The sequence below is a fragment of the Polypterus senegalus genome, chromosome 14, assembly GCF_016835505.1.
Source record: "Polypterus senegalus isolate Bchr_013 chromosome 14, ASM1683550v1, whole genome shotgun sequence".
Lineage (NCBI taxonomy): Eukaryota > Metazoa > Chordata > Cladistia > Polypteriformes > Polypteridae > Polypterus > Polypterus senegalus.
Window position 1 is genome coordinate 115935868 of NC_053167.1, and position 20293 is coordinate 115956160.

Consider the following 20293-nt stretch of genomic DNA (forward strand, 5'->3'; position numbering starts at 1 on the left):
CCTCTACTCCCATTCCTGACTAGACCCCCTGTTACACTCGCAATTCATGAGATGACTCTTCTTTTATTCACATACTGCATTCTGTTTTTCATCCCATTAAGTGCACACTTTACAGCCTCCTCACCCTTCAAGCCTGTGACACTTCAACAATCCTATAATGTTTGGAACAGATGAAAATTTGCAGTGGAAAGAGCTGTAGAGACAGAGAGAGAGGGGGGCTGCTTTTTACACTACAAATACACAAAATGTCATTCTTTAAATGATTCTTGAAATGCTTATCAACCTCCCCTTCATATGGTGATTGAAGGTGTAAAAGGTTTCTTTTTAACTTGCGTTACTGCTGTCTTTTCATTTACAACTTTCAAAAGACCTTTTTGTTTGGGGTGGTATGATAATGGTATGATAATAGCACCACCATATTATAAACTCTGTTGTCTCTGAAAGCTTCCTTCATCCATCCATTATCCAACCCGCTATATCCTTACAGGGTCACGGGGGTCTGCTAGAGTCAATCCCAGCCAACACAGGGCGCAAGGCAGGAAACAACCCCCAGGCAGGATGCCAGCCCACCACAGGGCGCACACACACAAACACACACTAAGCACACACACACTAGGGGGACAATTTAGAAAGTAATGCACCTAACCTGCATGTCTTTGGACTGTGGGAGGAAACCGACGTAGACATGGGGAGAACATGCAAACTCCACGCAGGGAGGACCTGGGAAGAGAACCACAGCTAGGAGACCCAGGTTCGCTTTCCTTTCCATTTTTTTCTTAATTTATCTTGGACTGCAGCTTTGTCATTATTTCTGTTGCTATGGCCCTCTATAGTATTGTGTCACACTGTAGTCATATTTGATTCCTGTGGTTACAACTTCTCAGGTAGTTTCCCTTGTATTTATCGGTCGTACTATTTTTTTGCAAACTTTGGGCAGATGTGCTCTAGTGTCCTTCTGCCTGGGCATTATAGACAAACTGGAGACCCCCATTTTGCTCCAGCCAGAGATTAGATGGGCTGAGCAAGATGTCATATTCTGCCTGCACCAGGAACTTCAAGCACTCAGGCTCTACCTTCCATAACTTTGACCATGTCACCTCGTCCAGGCCCCTTGCTGTCCCATACCAACAGTTCTGCAGGTCCTCTTCTTCTTTCTGTACCATTTTTGTGCTTCTCTTTCCCATTTACTGAGGATCACCAGGGGTTGCAATCATTCCCAGGCTGGCTTTTTCCTGTGCTCCCAAAAGAGCAATATGATGTAGCCAGGCCTCTGCATGCAACACTACCTGTGGCTTTCCTCCACCTTCCAGTCCTGACCAAAACACCAGCCTGGGGCACCTCAGAATCTCAAGACTCCCTGCTGGTCATCACCTCTCTTTTTCAGAGTAACCTTAAACTCCTTCTCCAGGGACTTAAAAGGTAGCTTGAGCTTGGCGTTACTCCAATAGAGGGCGACACTGCTGAAGCTTCTGGGCAATCCTGCTTGCCTCTTCAGATATCTACTGAACTGCTTCTCCAAGAACGCTACAATGTAGATAGCAATGGCCATAGAACACCCATGCCTTAAACTTACCGAGAAGCCCTAATCGGTTGACTGCTTTCAGTTAGCCCTCAAACTTCTCACAGGCCACCTGGCCAGGCTGCTACTGACTAATTAGATAGATAGGCAGAACCCAAACAGACAAGATGAAGGGTATGGGTACCTCCATAGAAAGCTCCATTTAATGTCAAAAGAAATGGGCAAAACCTAATCAAAAATAGAACAATAGGGACTGTTACAGTCCATGATCACAGGTCTGTTAATAGAAGTCGCTTTTACAGCACATCTTTGTCTCCCTCAGATATAGGTTTGTGCTAAACACTGAGTTCCAGTTCCACATGATCTTAAAGACGGGAGGATGCGGAATGAGTGCGACTTCTGAAGTCGAGGAGAAAGAGACGTCAGAGGTTTTCCACCCTGTTGTCTTCTGTTCTATAGGCAAGAAGAGATCCCAAGTTAACAACTTCTCTGAGGTCCCCTTAATGTGGTTCACAACAGATACAGTAGATAAGACTGTATTTGTCCCAAGGGGAAATTTTAGCCTTTTACAGAAGCTCGAGAAATATTATAACAAACAACAACAACCTTTCTCAAATACATACAAAGAATGGCTCAATTGACAAATATCCCAATTGCCCTTGTTGCTGTGCAGCATAAATAGCTTGAATTACTTTTTCCATTACTTTGAATGTGCATGATTGATTACTTAACGGTATATATGTATGTATATTTTCAAATCCAGTATCATTCTATCCTTTTAATGAACTAAAGTAACTATTGTTTAATCAGTGATGCACTCAATTATTGTTTGGTTTGTTTTAGGATCATCAGACAATATTAAGAGCTTGGGCTCTTAAGGATTTTGCACCAAATTGCCCTCTTTATGTTCAGATTTTGAAGCCTGAAAATAAATTTCATGTAAAGTTTGCAGGTAAATATCCCAAAATATAGTATGCAGCTTCCAATCAGAAAACATGATCAGCAAACATGTTTGTTGTTATTTTGTTTAATGTTTCATGCAATTCCATGAATTTGTTGTCTGATTTCCACCAAACTTGGCATACAAGATAATGCAGATATAAACAATAAATGATGTCATACGTGGTGGTCTTGAACAGTTTTATTCCAAAAAGTCAGTGAGTGGTATATCCACTAAAGACTGACTAATACACTTTAATGCAGCAGGGTATTGAGCTACTGAGTGTCTAGACATTGTAATTTGAGATTTGTGTTTCTACACTTGTTCATTGTCCCTAATAATGTGACCAGTAGATTTACATTAGCTTGGCAAAAGCCAGAGTCTATTATTATCTAAAAAAGTGTTATCTAAAAGAGTATAAAATGTGTTTGATTATATACAGATTGGAGGACAAGGCATATTGCTTGGTTTCTGAAATGTTTTGAACAGTTTGACTTGTTATCTCAACATGGTATGGCAAGCATTGTAATGCTGGAAAGCTCAGTTTCCATAATGTCCATTAAAGGGATAACAACAGACTTAATCACCCTATTAGGAACAATTTAGCAGTCCTGCATGCCCCTAATTGATAACTAACTTGAATCTGCTGTTATATGATATACTTAAATATGTGTATATGCAAACCATGTATGTGTACTTTTAAAGGTTTCTTTAACATTAAAAGAGCTGATTTAATTAACACTGGGACATTAGAACAATCTAGATGAGAACGGGCCATTCAGCCCAACAAAGCTCACCAGTCCTATCTACTTAATTCTGAAAAAAAAAAAAACATCAAATCAACTTCAAAGGTCCTTAAAGTCTCACTGTCTATCACAGTAATTGGTCACTTATTCCAAGTGTCTATGATTCTCGATGTAAAGAAAACTTCCTAAGGTTTGTATGAAATTTACCCTTAACATGTTTCCCACTGTGTCTCTGTGTTCTTGATGAACTCATTTTATAATCTCAATCCACTGGACTAATTCCCTTCATAATTATATTTATATAATTATAATTATATAATTATAAACACTTCAATCACGTCTCCTTTTAATCTTCTTTTGCTTATGGTGAAAATGCTCAGGTCTTTTAACCTTTCCTCATAATTCATGACCTGTCATTTCTAGAATCAACCTAGTTGCTCATTCCTGGACTTTGTCTAGCACTGCTATGTCTTTTTTGTAGCCTGGAAACTAAAACCGCACACAGTACTCCAGATGAGATCTCATCACTGTGTTATAAAGCTTGAGCAGAACCTCCTTGGACTTGTACTCCACACATCATGATGCTATAAACCCTCATGTTCTGTTAGCCTTCTTAATGGCTTCTGAATATTATCTAGAAGTTTTTAGTGTCCACTATGACTCCTATGTCTTTCTCATAAAATGTACTTTTGATCTTCTGCCTTCCCCTTGTGTATACAAACCTAACATTTTTACTTTCTACATGTAATATTTTACATTTACTGACATTAAATTTCATCCATTTACTGACATTAAATTTAGTCTTCCATAAATCTGCCCAAGCCTCTGTGCCGTCCATGTTCCTCTGTAAAAATTCAATGGATTTCTGATTATCTACCAATCCACCTATCTTGGTATCATCTGCAAACTTAACCAGCTTGTTACTTATATTCCTATCAAAATCATTTATATCTATTAAAAATAGCAGCAGCACTAGCACTGACCCCCTGTGAAACACCACTCTTAACATCGGCCAATTGTGATAAGGTTCCTCATGCCATAACCCTTGCTTCCTGTGTCTGGGCCAATCCAACTACACACTATACCCTGAACTCCCAGTTCTTTTAGTTTGATGCCCAACCTCTCATGTGGCACCTTATCAAATGCTTTCTGAAAGTCCAGATAAATAATATCATAAGGTCCACTTTGATCGTATCCTTTTGTTGCTTCCTCATAGAATCCCAGAATATTGGTAAATCATGACCTCCTCCTTCTGATCTCATGCTGAATGTTCAGTAAAACTCCTATCTTTGCCGTGCGTTGCTCAATCTTATTCTTAATAATTCTTTACTTTCATTTTCCTGAGATGCACATTAAGCTTACTGGCCTATAGTTGCTTGAGTCTGCCCAGTGACCCTTTTTATATAATGGGGTAATAGTTACCATTTTCCAGTCTTTCAGGATTTCCCTAGTGTGCAACAATTTCATGAAAATATTTATCAAGGATTTATATCTGTATTCCCTAACCTCCTTAAGAACATGATAAATATTATCTGGTCCTGGTGATTTGTTTGATTTCAGCCTATTTAATCTGAGCAGCACTTCTCCCTTTACTATTTCCAAATCCCTGACTACCTCCTTAGTAGTTCCTTTTAACACTGGGAGGTTATTTACTTCGTCACGTGTGAAGACTTCAGAAAAATGCAAGTTTAGAGCATCTGTTATTTCACTGTCTGTATTTTTTAATTCCCCTTTACTAATCCGGATGCACTTCACCTCCTCCTTGACTCTTTCTTTACTACTAAAAAGGAGACTTTGCTGTGAGTGCCGCAAACCATTACTATAAACCAGTAAGACCCCATACTGAATACTAATCGGTGTCAGTGTGCTTACCAGTAGAGTCATTTCAAACACTAGACAGGCCTTTGCCATCTGTGTTAAAATGTCAGAGGGAGACATCACATAGAAACTTGAGAGTGCAGGTTAACATCACTCTGACAATGGCTCATGGTCTGTCATGTGACACTTTATGTCTGAGCAGAAAAGATTTGTTACTGTTTGTTCTTTGTGGTCTGTAATTCCCATCATGTGTATTTATTGATGTGTCCCTTTTGTCATTCTTATTTATGGTCCTCTTTATGCCTGTGAGTGCATATGTGATGCCCCAGCACATATCAGACCCTCAGCCATCTTGTAGTTTGTGGTTGAGCCACCAGTGAGGTCATGAGCCACACAGACACTCATTTCAACAGTTTTTGGTAGTGACATTAAAAAAGACTCTTCTTTATTAAATAACATGCCTTCTTTAAAAATATACATACACTTTTTAATATAAACATTCCACTCCAGTGATTTGATAAAAAAATAAGAAAAAACTGAAATTCTTTTAATAGTCCCACTCGATAGACATCCCTTCTAGTTAAACCAAACAACTGGAACATGGAATAAAATACCAGAATGCTTCCCCCATGATTTGTTCCCCACCTCAATCATATTGTCGCCGGAGGCCCAATCATAAAAAATTGTCTTTTCACTTCTTCCTTTCCCCTACAGTTTTCTTTTTTTCTCGCTCACACACTCTCTCTGTTCTCCCGTTTCCCCAGATCACTCACACTAATCCTCTGCCCCATGCTTCAGCATAAATCAGGGACCGATTTGTTCCATCTTCTCCTCCCTGCTCTCTCTTGCTGGTTGTCAGCAGTTTTGAGTTCAATCTGTGGGAATATAAAATCAATAACAAAACATCCTTCCATAAGACTACTCACTGGTTTCGACACTGACCTCTTATTTGGTGTCTTACCAGGCTTTTATGTACCTTAGAGGAGAAGAGACAGCTGCCTTCAGCTGGCTCCTGATTGTCATTCCTCAATTACGCCACCACTCACTCTCAACACGACATAACCACACTGGTATGTAAATCCCCTTAATCAGCTTTGCCATCTCACCAGTGCGCCTCTGCATGCGAGACCTGTGCTCCACACTTTCTAGTAGATTTCGATGCACTTCTGATGTACTTTTTAATTCAGGGCCTTTTCACACCAGGATAAACAGTATCAAGAAGCCAATGCGTGTCACTCACAGCACACCACCCCGTCTCTAGGTACATGCTGGTATAGTTATATCCATAACTATTTAAAAGTAAAAATAACACATACTAAGCCAATTAATAGAGGACCTGTCACACGATTACCATAGCATTGCATCCAATTCGCTTATCAGCATCTCAGGTAGACACACTGTACACCTTCCTACACACACATACAGTATCAGTGATCCCAACTCTGTCAAAGCCCGACAGTTGTTGAAATAGTGTTCTTCTAAATCTTGTACTCATGATCTGTTAAGAAAAGGGGTGAACAGTTTTAACTATTCAAATAATATTACATTTTAATCAAATGTAAACTATTCAAATATTTTATTTTAGTGTAACTAAACGTATACCTTTACTTGATCATTTGTACAAATATCCTGCTGATCCTTTGAAGGTACCCATAAACATGATGCATGTCAAACTTGGTAGAAATTGGATAGGGCCTTTATTGTATTTCAATATCCATTTTTGCTTGATGAGATGAGATTGCTGCATTCAATATACGCCAATTTTAAAGTATGGATAGCAAATAGACAAAAGGGTTGAAAGATGTGCTTAAGGATAACGTAGATGGCATGGTAGCGTAACAGTTAACCTTTCTACTTCACAGCTAATGGGGACTGTGTCTGTAAGCCGGTTGTCTTATTTGTGGAGTTTGCATGACCTACCCATGTGTTGGTTGGCTTTTCTCCCACATCCCAAAACCCACAGCTTTGGTAAATCAGTGTCTCCAGACTAGTTTTGTGTGAGTGAATGTCCTCCAGAAATTGGAGTAGCAAGTTAACAACACCATATGAGCCTCTTTTATTTTAAATTAATTACTCAGTTATGTGTTTATATCTTGGCTCAACATTAAAAGTCAATGAAGATTTTGCTATGTTTTTTGTTGTGGTTTTAAATTTGAATACATATGAAAAAATACTCAACACATTTTAATGAATTCACTGTGTTTGACTCAATTGTATTCGTGGACATTTAACTGTGATTTGAAATGGAGAGCATTGAGTTATGCATAATGTATAGTACGCTATTCAGTATTGATATATTGTTATTTTATAAATGTTTACCTGTAATTACATTTTTTATTTAAAATCTTAATATAGATCATGTGGTCTGTGAAGAAGAATTTAAATATGCAATGCTGGCATTGAACTGCATTTGTCCTGCAACATCAACTTTGATTACCCTTCTCGTACACACCTCCAGAGGGCAGTAAGTATGACAGCATTGTTTTTTCAGACTTTTAAGTGATACTGAGACGTTCTTTTTTAATTTTTCTTACACTGAAAAATAAGTTCAATCAAGTAAATTGTGTTTTTTTTACCATAACAACAAATCATCCGACATGACTAAGCTTGAAATGAAATGATGTAGTGATAAAACATAATCTGACATTTCATGACAGCATGACATAACATAACACTTTATGCATTTTATATTTAATTTCCTTAACTAGACAAAATACTGAACATTTTGTAAACTACTGAACACTTCAGTAATTTGTCTTTCACAATTCAACTATCTGTAGCTCTTGATGTAACAACTAAATTGCTCTTAGCATCTCTCAGAAAGCAGAATAAAGGTGTGTGTTCAGAAAGATAAAAATTAAGAGATCAAAAAATGTTTGTAATCAGGGAAAGGCAAGGGGATGGAATATTGAGAGAACGAGAGAAAAATCATTAAAAAAAATTTCAAAATAGGAAATTAAATCAGAAACGCAGGAAAAATCCTAATACTAAAATATCGTTAAAAGCGGCTTTTAACTTCCTCAACCACTACACAACAATGAAGAAACTACTAAAAGTAATCCAAAATACACATGCTAGAAGCTGAAAACTGTTATCTTGTATAGACCAGACATAATGACAGTATACATCATGTGACCCACATTCCGCGTGACAAGCAATGAGCACAGCAGCTGTAAACATAAGCATAAAATGGCATCAAGTCAAGTTTATTGTCACATGAATATAATGCAGTCAAATTTATACCTACATGGCTCCTCATAACAGTTGACAAAAATGCAATAGAAGTAAATGAATAAATAACAACTATACAGTACTTATCATGCAACATATTTTTATGCAATATGTATTTGTATATATATACTGTATATACTGTACACATACACACTCTTTTTTATATGTTACAATATTTGTTTTTATAACTGACTCTTCAGCAGCCTTGCAACTTCTGGGTAGAAACTGTCCCAGAACATAATGGTGCGAGTGCTAATGGTCCTGAATGGAGGACTAAGAAATGCAGCTGCTTGTCATGTACAACTGTTTAGCGGAACAATTCCCAGGAATAAGAGAATGAGTATAATCTGCTAACCTACTTGCTGAGTGTAGCCATGTCACAGTGTGTTTCCTTGGCTCTTAATGTTGTCATTTGAATACGTGGGATAATTATTGTTTCCAGCATTTACAAGAGTTACTTGATACTGTGCACAGCACTTGAACTAAAAGTGGACCCATATATAATAGACTGTGTGCTGCTACAAAAGATAAATTAGTACAGATTTAAAAATATGCAGATGTAAACTAGAATAAGTGTATTACATTCGAGGTCAGCTACCTGTATACATAAGCATATAATTCATACTCCACAAACACTGCAAAATAATTGCAGTTGTTATGGACGTATGCACTTGTTTGATGGGTATGCCTACTTCTGTTTGCATATTATACACTGTAGTGCTCAAGTGGTATATAATTTATGTCTAAATGGACTAATTCAGAACAGTTACATGTAAAATGACAAAAAAATGCTAAAAAGAGTCTAGGAGTGTCCCATGAAACTTATGCCACCAATTAGCTGCAGTGAGCAGCCCTGCCATGTAAGCACTACATGCTTTGCATCCCAGCTTAAAGGGGGTCTTTTTGCTGCTGAGTTTGGATCAGCACATTTCCTGTATATCAGAGACCAGCTTGATGTTCTTCATAGAGTTCATCTACCGTTTAGGTATATCTCTCTTCTCATCTCTAAACACTGTGTAGCAACTTCACTTTGTCACTTCCTTAAAATTTTAATTCTACAGCAAAAATGACCTGGGGCCTCATGTATAACGCCGTGCGTAGAACTCGCACTATAACATGGCGTAAGCACAAAAGCCGAAATGTGTTTACGCACAGAAAAATCCAGATGCAGGAATCTGTGCGTACTCCAACTTCCACGTTCTTCCGTTACATAAATCCCGATCAGCGTCAAAACTAACGCTCGTGCACGCGCATTATGTAACGCCCCAAATCCTCCCAGAATTACGCCTATTTGAATATGCAAATCAATATAAATCGCCCTTAAGCGCAGCCTTCTGTGAAAAGACAATGGGAAAACCACGGGGAAAATATAAGAATTTCAGCGAATACCAAGTGGAGGCAAAGGAAAAACATACTATTTGTTCAAATAAACCGTGGTATAATCAACAAAATGAAGTTGATCGAGTGACATAGCGTGTTGGAGAAACTTGAAAGCTCACATTCACAAAATCGCACAGTGCCGGAAATAAAAAAGAAGTTACATATCAAAGTTGCCGTGAAAAGAAGAGTTGTAAGCCCACTGTCTGAGTGTCATATGAAAGTTTATTAGGGTACAGAGAAAAAAGGCACACGGTGGGGAAAAAGCACGAAATGTCAACTTTAATCTCGAATTTTCCACTTTAATCACGTAGTTTATTTTGTCATTTAGTAGAACATTATAAACTTCATCTTAAAATCGTTTAATTAACCAGTTTCTCAAAATTACATCGTAATTAAAGTAGCACGTTAAATGCTTTGTTTTGTATTTGATCTTCTACTCATATGTGATCTATGTGTGTGAATCACTACTTGCTTCTTAAACTGGCTCTCTTCCTCCAACTGGACACAGAGTCCATTACATTTGTGATATTACAGCTCTCTGAATAACTAAAATACTGAGATGTATACGTGATGTCATTTTCATGATGATAGGAGCTAAAGCACATTATTAAACATGTGTTTCATGAGCCTCGTGCTCATGACAAGCATTTATCTTTTGTCGAAATTTGTCGCTGCGTTTTTAGCTGTGTTGTTATTTTCTCTTTCTGTTTTATATTCAATATATATTGGCGTGGCGCCCAAGAGTCCTTGCTTTTCTTTCCCCAAGTAACCGGTTGCCATACAATCAGCTCTGTAATAGACGTTAAGCCATCTGTAAGCTTAGCGCCGATTCTTCAAAACGTTTAAAGAACATTGAAATATCTTCGTAGTACATGTTTAATTATTCTATCCTTCACGACACTCCCAGTGAAGAATATAAATTATTTAAATGAAGTTAAAGTTTTATGTGTATAATTTAACAAACATATTTTGCTGCATTTCACCTTAAAATGATATCGTCATCATATGTAAATATGCTTTATAAAGTAGCCCAGGTTGTGAGATATTATAACTGTAGTGCAAGTTTACAGTGCGGTGATTGTACTTATAAGTACAAACCGTTCTACAAGGAGCAATTGATTGAGTGCATTTAAAGTTCTTGGGATTAAACTGGAAAGGCTTTAAAACATTTTGCAGTGGCTGAGACAGCGTGTCCTTAAAGCTGTATACCGATAATTCTCTTTCCGATCAGCTGCTGCTGTGATTCACACTCAGATACAGTGATATAAATACTCCGAGTCGTGCAGTGAGAGTAATATGGAAAAAGATGATCCGCTGTGGCAACTCCTAACGGGAGGAGCTGAAAGAAGAAGAAGAAGAAGGAGAAGTGAGAGTAACAACGCTAAAGCAGTTATGGTATTTGGAATACTATGGCTGTTCCCTGGACCATTATATTGTTACGAGTTAATTACAATCAGATGCATTACACTAATAAACAATATGCGGTTAGTTTCTGTGTATTTATCCTGCTTGATATCTATACTGATATGGACTGGGTAATGTGCCCCATGCTTCAGCATAAATCAGGGACCGATTTGTTCCCTCTTCTCCTCCCTGCTCTCTCTTGCTGGTTGTCAGCAGTTTTGAGTTCAATCTGTGGGAATATAAAATCAATAACAAAACATCCTTCCATGAGACTACTCACTGGTTTCGACACTGACCTCTTATTTGGTGTCTTACCTGGCTTTTATGTACCTTAGAGGAGAAGAGACAGCTGCCTTCAGCTGGCTCCTGATTGTCATTCCTCAATTACGCTGCCACTCACTCTCAACACGACATAACCACACTGGTATGTAAATCCCCTTAATCAGCTTTGCCATCTCACCAGTGCGCCTCTGCATGCGAGACCTTTGCTCCACACTTTCTAGTAGATTTCGATGCACTTCTGATGTACTTTTTAATTCAGGGCCTTTTCACACCAGGATAAACAGTATCAAGAAGCCAATGCGTGTCACTCACAGCACACCACCCCGTCTCTAGGTACATGCTGGTATAGTTATATCCATAACTATTTAAAAGTAAAAATAACACATACTAAGCCAATTAATAGAGGACCTGTCACACGATTACTATAGCATTGCATCCAATTCGCTTATCAGCATCTCAGGTAGACACACTGTACACCTTCCTACACACACATACAGTATAAGTGATCCCAACTCTGTCAAAGCCCGACAGTTGTTGAAATAGTGTTCTTTAATGTGTTAGAAACAAAAGGATGCCACATCGTTTGATGGAAATGAAAATTATCAACCTACAGAGGGCTAAAGTCAAAGACACCCTCGAAAATCAAAGTGAAAATATGTTGCGGCAGGCTAATCCATTTTGCCGAAATTTCATTGCAGCAACTCCAAATCATACTCAGTAGTTTGTATGGCCCCCATGTGCTTGTATGCATGCCTAGCAATGGGTGGGGGGGATGGGGTTCATGGTCCTAATGACAGAATGGATAGTGTCCTGGGGGATCTTCTCCCAGGTCTGGACCAGGGCATCACTGAGCTCCTGGACAGTCTGAGGTGCAACCTGGCGGTGTCCGATGGACCAAGACATAATGTCCCAGAGGTGTTCTACTGGATTGAGGTCAGGCGAGCTTGGGGGCCAGCCAATGTTATCAATTTTTTAATCCTCCAGGAACTGCCTGTATACTCTGTATACTCGCCACATGAGGCCAGGCATTGTTGTGCACCAGGTGGAACCCAGAACCCACTGCACCAGCATAGGGTCTGACAATGGGTCCAAGGATTTCATCCCGATACCTAATGTTAGTCAATGTGCCGTTGTCTAGCCTGTAGAGGTCTGTGTGTCCCTCTATGGATATGCCTTCCCAGACCATCACGGACCCACCACCAAACTGGTCATTCTGAATGATGTTACAGACAATAGAATGTTTTCCACAGCTTCTCCAGACCCTTCCACATCTGTCACACGTGCTCAGGGTGAACCTGCTGTCATCTGTGAAAAGCACAGGATGCCAGTGGTGGACCTGCCAATTCTAGTATTCTATGACAAATGCCAATCAAGCTCCACAGTGCCGGGGAGTGAGCACATGGCCTACTAGAGGATGTCATGCCCTCAAACCACCCTTATGAAGTCTGTTTCTGATTGGATTAAAAAGGGTTTCATTTAATTTTCTCTATTCGTAGCCATGTATGATCATGCCTTAAAACTGCCTCTGCCATGTTTCACAGATGATGTGGTATTCATCAGATCATGAGCCATTTGTTCTGTTCTCCATACTCCTCTCTTTACAAAATTCTGGTATATATTGATTTTAATTTCCTTTGTCCAAATAAAATTGTTCCAGAACTGGACAGAACTGACTAATTTGTCCTTCCTATGCTTGAGGTTTACCAGTGGTTTGCACTTTGTGGAAAACCCTCTATATTTACTTTCATGAAGCTTTATCTTGATTGTAGACTTTGTCAGTGATAGGCCCACCTCCCAGAGAGTGCTCATGGTTTGGATAAATGTTGTGAAGGGGTTTTTCTTCACCAAGGAAAGAATTCTGCAATCATACTGCATAGTTGTCTTCTTTGATTTGACTTTGAGGCCTTCTGGAGTTTCTGAGTTCACTAGTGCGTTCCTTCTTTTTAAACACGTACCAAATGGTTGATCTTACCACTCCTGGTGTTTCTGGTATCTCTCTAAAGGTTTTGTTTTGCTTTCTAAGCCTAATGATAGAATGTTTTTACTTGCAAGGACAGCTCTCTGAACCTCATATTGGGAGTTCACAGTGATAACTTCTACACTTGGAATCAACTCCAGACCTTTTACCTGTTTAATAGTTAAGGAAATAATGAAGGAACTGTCCCTATCCTGCTATGGAAGAGCTTGTCAGTCAAATGTTTGAATACATTTGAGTCCCTGAAAACAGAAGCACTATGTACAAAAATGTCTGTCATTCCTAATGGCTCATACAACATTTTTGGTAAACCCCTTAAATTAAAGCTGAAAGTTTATATTTCAATCAAATAATGATTGTTTTATTTCAAATCCATTGTGATGGTGTACAGAGCCAAAATTATGAAAATTGTGCCACTGTCCAAATACTTAGGGACCTGTCTGTATGTTTAACAGCTGGAGGTTGCCTCCTACAAGAGAGAAAGGTAAGGAAAATAAATTAGGGGCTTTTCTAAAATTATATAACACTTTGACAACGAGGTACAAGTTGAGTCATATCTTATTGAGCCTGTCAAGGTGTGATATATGATAAAGTTTATATTTCAGTATACAGCCAGTATAGATGCAGCCAGCTTGCTGGTGAGCTTTGCAGCTGTGTCTCAGTTACTTTATCTACTGTAGTGCTGCCATCTAGTGGACAGCTTGTGGAAAATAGTGTTATAAATAGACAGTCCATAGTTATGTCCTTGCTTCTCCTACCTCTTTTGGCTGCTCCCGTTAAGGCCTGCCACAGCGGATCACCTGTCCGCATATGGATTTACCAAAATTTTACACAGGATGTCCTTCCTGACGTAACCCTCCCCATTTATCTGGGCTTGGGACCGGCACGAAGAAACACACTGGTTAAATATGTATAAAGCTGCTGATGTTTTGAAACAACTTTATTTTTTTTTTTTGCAAGATGAATATTTTGATGATAATGAAAGTGATCGAGATAGTGACAATCAATTGGATGTTGTGAAACATTTAGGCTATGGAACTGTGGATAGATGTCCCGAAGGTGTTACTTCATCACAAGTCTTCTGACTTGTTACGACTGTCAGGATATTCTGCCACCCACTGACTGTAAGCTGTCATCAACTACCAAATGTATTGTGTGCTATAAGCATGGACAGTGTAAAGAAACACATTATACAGGTTGAGTCAAAATATGTTAACACGAATGGTACTGCTATGTATATACTTATATATAATGTTTGTGGACAATTTATGTGCCACAAATGGTACTTGTGTTGAACATGATGGCGAACAGGTTGAGACATTCCTGTAAATCATCTTGCACATATGAAGTATGTTTTGTGAATAAATTGTTTCTGCCATTCAAATGTTAACATAATTTTGCCTCACCCTTTATTTAGGACACATCTGCTTCTAACCCTGCACGCTGCTTGGTGCCATGCTTCTAGGACTCTTATTCAAATGGAGATTTTTAGTCATATTGCTTGTCAAAAGAAAGAAATTAACAGTTTCAGCTGATAATGAAACTGTTGCTTTCTAACGCATTTCTTTACATTTTTAAAGAATTTTAAGAGTTCATTATTTATTATATATGCATAGACCTGTACTGCAGTGTCCTGGTAATAAATGGTCCAACAGTCAATGTGTTAATTAATTACAGGTATTGCTGAAGGCAGTTGAGAAATTAATATAACCAAGTTAAATTTCTTCATATTCCTACATTGTTTGACATTACGGAACATGAAGAGAATGTTTCATTTTAAAGTGAACATATGCTTCAGAAAGGTTTCCATTCGTGCATCACCTAAATGGAATAGAAACGTTTGTTTTAGTGCTCCTCATATCCTTTACCCGACTTTGCCTTCTTGTGAAATATCTTAACTTGGTGGGAGTCACAATTTCTTGAATTCATGAGCCGTAACAAATGTGTGTGCAATTTAATTTGATTCAATTACTTTGAAAAGAATCGGTGAACCACATTATAGCTGCCTTCTGAAATTAAAATAACATAACCAACTGTCACCAACTCAGTAAATTATAAGTCGATGAAGGGCTAAAGCATTGCTAAGTGGCATTAGACACGGGGCAGGCACAGACTCTGGACAAGACACCAGTCTGTTTCAGGGGTTATGCACAATTACATTTTTATAGCAGCTACGTCAGCTTTTAAGATGAGCCATCCATCCATTTTCTAGCATGCTTTTTCACTTAAGGTGCAAGGGGTAGTTAGAGATCTTGGAAGAATTGCCAGCCAATCACAAGGATGTAACAACCAATTTTTTAAATAAATTAGAACAATCTAGAGAAGTACAGGTCATTCAGCTCAACAAAGCTTGCCAGTCCTATCACTTAATTCTTCTAAAATAACATCAAGCTTATATCAATACTTGGTATCTTATTCCATTGTCTGTGTGAAGAAAAACTTTCCAATGTTTGTGCGAAATTTACTCATTTATTGGATTATTTATTTATTTTTTTTCACCCTTGTGATGTTCGCTCTTTAATGGATTATTTTATTGTTTATTTCAACAGCCGCACTGCACTTTGTGTTGGATTTGGAGCACTTTTTGGAAAATAAAACCACTTAGCACATTATAATAATAATAATTCATTTTATTTATAAGGCACTTTACATTTGTAGTATAGTAAACCTCAAAGTGCTACATAAAAAAAATGTAAACAAAGACACAACAAAATAAAAACGAATATAAAACAATAATTAGAGGCAATTTTGTTAATATGATTTCCTAAATAGAAAAGTCTTTAATTGTTTTTTAAAACAGCCCACAATCTGCTGTGTTCTCAGGTTCTCTGGTAGGACATTCCAGAGCCGTGGAGCAGCAACTGCAAAGGCTTAGTCACCCACTGTATGAAGTTTGGTAGGTTTTGGGGGGGCGAAGGTGATAGGTATTTGCAAGATGAAGGTTTCTTGTAGTGGATTGTAATATAAGAAGTTGCTTAAGGTATTGTGGAGCATTTCCATGGATACACTGATGAGTGAGCAAACAGAGTTTGTATTCAATATGGAGGTGAACAAGGAGCCAATGAAGTGACCGAAGGATTGGTGAAATATGTTCATATTTTGGATTTGTTGGAGGTTTTGAAGGCTCTTACTTGGGATCCCAATGAGGAGTGCATTACAATAGTCCAGCCTGGAGGAGACAAAGGCATGAACCAGCTTTTCAGCATCACAAAGGGAAAGGTAGGGACAGAGTGTGGCCATGTTTCGAAGATGAAGGAATGCAATTTTATAGAGGTGATGGACATGTGTATCAAATGACAAATGGGAGTCTAATTTGACACCCAAATTAGTAACAGAAGGGGAGAAAGTAATGGTATGGCCAGAAAAGGAAGTACAATTAAAAGAGCTTCAGTTTTGGTGCTGTTCAGCTTAATTGTACACCATCCATTGCTGTGTGTTATGGGTCTTCATCATGTAGTTAATTTTCAGACATGAAGACATGATCAATGACCAAGGTTCAAGGGAGTGATGTCAGCTGTGGGCACTTGGGTTGTCACAAAGACAGTAGGAAATAAAACAAAATATAAATCCACATTAGATTGGATTGATATTTTTCTCAATCCAATCTAATGGGTTGGAAAATGGATGGATGATATTTTTCTCTACTATTTAAAAATACATAACACTTATAATTTGCTTCCTTAATTCTTAATTAACCCAGGAAACATAATTCATTCAGGATCTTGATCTTGTCATTGTTCTGGTGTGTTAGATGGTAAGATGTGTAGTTCTTTATCGTTATATGTTTCTCGAGTGCCTTCACTTTTGTTTTTATTCATAACACACCTGCACTTCCTTAACACACAGCGCCTCTGTGAGAATATGTATGTTTGTTTCCTATTTAGATGTCCTACTAAACTTAAAATGAAGAAATAACAATGGAAATTGTAGCCTTAATACAGATTATTACTTTCAGCTAAGGCAATAACAATACCCAGAAAAAAATGTGTGTTTAATATATTTGCTGCTATCCCATAACTACAAAATTACCAACAGCAGTTCTTGGAATCAAAGTAGGTGTTTTGTTGTTTGGTTCCTGTCGACTCCGGACGTTTCTTTAGTAAACATGAAAGCAAACTTTATCTTTCATTGTCTAGATGCTTTTTTCTCTGTTGGCGTCTTGTACCTTGTGGCTGAGAGTTGTACTGCACTTTATAGTTTTTGTAGTTTTACACACGACAGTCCTCTATTGCCAGCGTTAACATGGTGTCTTCTGGGAAGTTAGCGGTGAGTTAACTAATTTCTTCAGCATGACGAACGCTTACTTTATGGACAGTCTCTTTTGCTTCTGCACCTTGCATTCCTTTAGCAAGGCTAGACTAAATGTGGTTACCACATCCAGATCTGTTATGGACAGCCTTCAACTCATATGGTGTGGCAGTAGTTAACACTCTGGGGTAGAAGCTGGCCACTCCAGCCTTTGTTACAGCCACACCCTAGGCAAGAAGGGTCCTGCTATAGAGCAGAAGTTATGATCAGGCTGACAGGAAGTAGAGTGGTAGTACTTACAATAGGTTATAAAGGAAGGAGTGGACATTTTGCCATGGCATTCCTGGGTGCATGTAAGAATAACATTTTGGCTGATGATTGGTGCGAAGTAGGGTCCATCAAGGTTGGGTTATTTCTTTTTGGTCATTGACCAAGTGGTAAATGCTGTAAGACTGAAACATCTCTGTGTGTCATTTTGTGTGATTGATCAGTTTTATCAAATGAGACATAGAAACTACAAGCCAAAGAAAAGGCCCTGTGAGGAGAACTTTAGCTGACAAAGAAGATGACCCCCACTACATCTTAAGTAAAAGACTTGCATGTCAAAGCAAAGTGAACAATGTTATACTTCCTACAGTGCATGGACAATAGTCTCTTCTTTAATAGCGGAAAAACCAAAGAGGTGGACATAGATTTAAGAAAGAATGAGAAAAAGCCCACAACTCTGTAAAATGATGGGGATGATGCATACAGGATCAGCTGCTCATCAGTGACAGGAAATGGTCATTTTGTTGGCTTTTGTTAAGAAATCTCAACAACAGAATTGCATCTTCAGATGTGGAAGGAAAGCCCACATATCCCCATGTATGCTCACCAGTTTCTATAGATACACGGGTCTGTCCTCACTGGCTGCATTATACACAGAGCACTGCAGATGGTGGTGAAGACAGAACAGAATATTACTGGTACACACCTCCCTTCTGCTGAAGACATATGTAACATACACAGACAGAGTGTTTTATTAAAGATCTCAGCCATCCTGTATGGTCACTTTTCACCTGCGTAAATTAAGGCAAATAGTAAAGGATCGGTAGCACTTGCATTTGCAGATTCAGAGAAAACATTTACTCACATGTCATAAATGCCGCCTACTGAGAAATACCTAATTGTTCCTTGTGTGTGTTTATATATAGTGTAAGGTTTCTAGACTCTTTTGGGACTTCCCCCAACGGGATGACACACCGAACAGTGTCCCGAGGTGTGATTGCCACATCTGTGGAAGACTGCCAGGGCAGCCGTAAGTTCCCAGTGCTGTAGCAGTTCACAGCAAAAGCAAATCCGAGCCGACTGCAGTCACGCTATTACTTTGCCACTAACCTGGCCAAGACCATGCCTGAAATAACTGTGCCGTTCCTGTTTCAAGCTGAATAAAGCTGATTTTGCTAAAGTACTGAGACTCAGCCTTGTGTTTTGGGGTGCAAGACAAGGACTCACACGTCACAATATTTATATATATATATATATATATATATAGAGTATATATATATATATATATATATAGAGTGTATATATATATAGAGTGTATATATATATATATATATACATACACTCACCTAAAGGATTATTAGGAACACCACACTAATACGGTGTTTGACCCCCTTTCGCCTTCAGAACTGCCTTAATTCTACGTGGCATTGATTCAACAAGGTGCTGAAAGCATTCTTTAGAAATGTTGGCCCATATTGATAGGATAGCATCTTGCAGTTGATGGAGATTTGTGGGATGCACATCCAGGGCACAAAGCTCCCGTTCCACCACATCCCAAAGATGCTCTATTGGGTTGAGATCTGGTGACTGTGGGGGCCATTTTAGTACAGTGAACTCATTGTCATGTTCAAGAAACCAATTTGAAATGATTCGAGCTTTGTGACATGGTGCATTATCGTGCTGGAAGTAGTCATCAGAGGATGAGTACATGGTGGTCATGAAGGGATGGACATGGTCAGAAACAATGCTCAGGTAGCCCGTGGCATTTAAACGATGCCCAATTGGCACTAAGGGGCCTAAAGTGTGCCAAGAAAACATCCCCCACACCATTACACCACCACCACCAGCCTGCACAGTGGTAACAAGACATGATGGATCCATGTTCTCATTCTGTTTATGCCAAATTCTGACTCTACCATTTGAATGTCTCAACAGAAATCGAGGCTCATCAGACCAGGCAACATTTTTCCAGTCTTCAACTGTCCAATTTTAGTGAGCTTGTGCAAATTGTAGCCTCTTTTTCCTATTTGTAGTGGAGATGAGTGGTACCCGGTGGGGTCTTCTGCTGTTGTAGCCCATCTGCCTCGGTTGTAACGAGTGGTTATTTCAGTCAAAGTTGCTCTTCTATCAGCTTGAATCAGTCGGCCCATTCTTCTCTGACCTCTAGCATCAACAAGGCATTTTTGCCCACAGGACTGCCGCATACTGGATGTTTTTCCCTTTTCACACCATTCTTTGTAAACCCTAGAAATGGTTGTGCGTGAAAATCCCAGTAACTGAGCAGATTGTGAAATACTCAGACCGGCCCGTCTGGCACCAACAACCATGCCACGCTCAAACTTGCTTAAATCACCTTTCTTTCCCATTCTGACATTCAGTTTGGAGTTCAGGAGATTGTCTTGACCAGGATCACACCCCTAAATGCATTGAAGCAACTGCCATGTGATTGGTTGATTAGATAATTGCATTAATGAGAAATTGAA

The 20293-nt window shown here is 38.8% G+C and overlaps 1 protein-coding gene across 4 annotated transcripts in view; it reads left to right on the forward strand.

The window, feature by feature from the left end:
* The window catches only part of kcnt2 (potassium channel, subfamily T, member 2), a 368106-nt gene that overhangs the window by 173792 nt on the left and 174021 nt on the right, over positions 1-20293 (forward strand). For all 4 annotated transcript variants that reach the window (XM_039735377.1, XM_039735379.1, XM_039735378.1 and 1 more), the window contains 2 exons: positions 2363-2471; positions 7379-7487. In XM_039735377.1, the coding sequence (XP_039591311.1) occupies positions 2363-2471; positions 7379-7487 (218 nt within the window). The remainder of the gene's footprint in view (positions 1-2362; positions 2472-7378; positions 7488-20293) is intronic.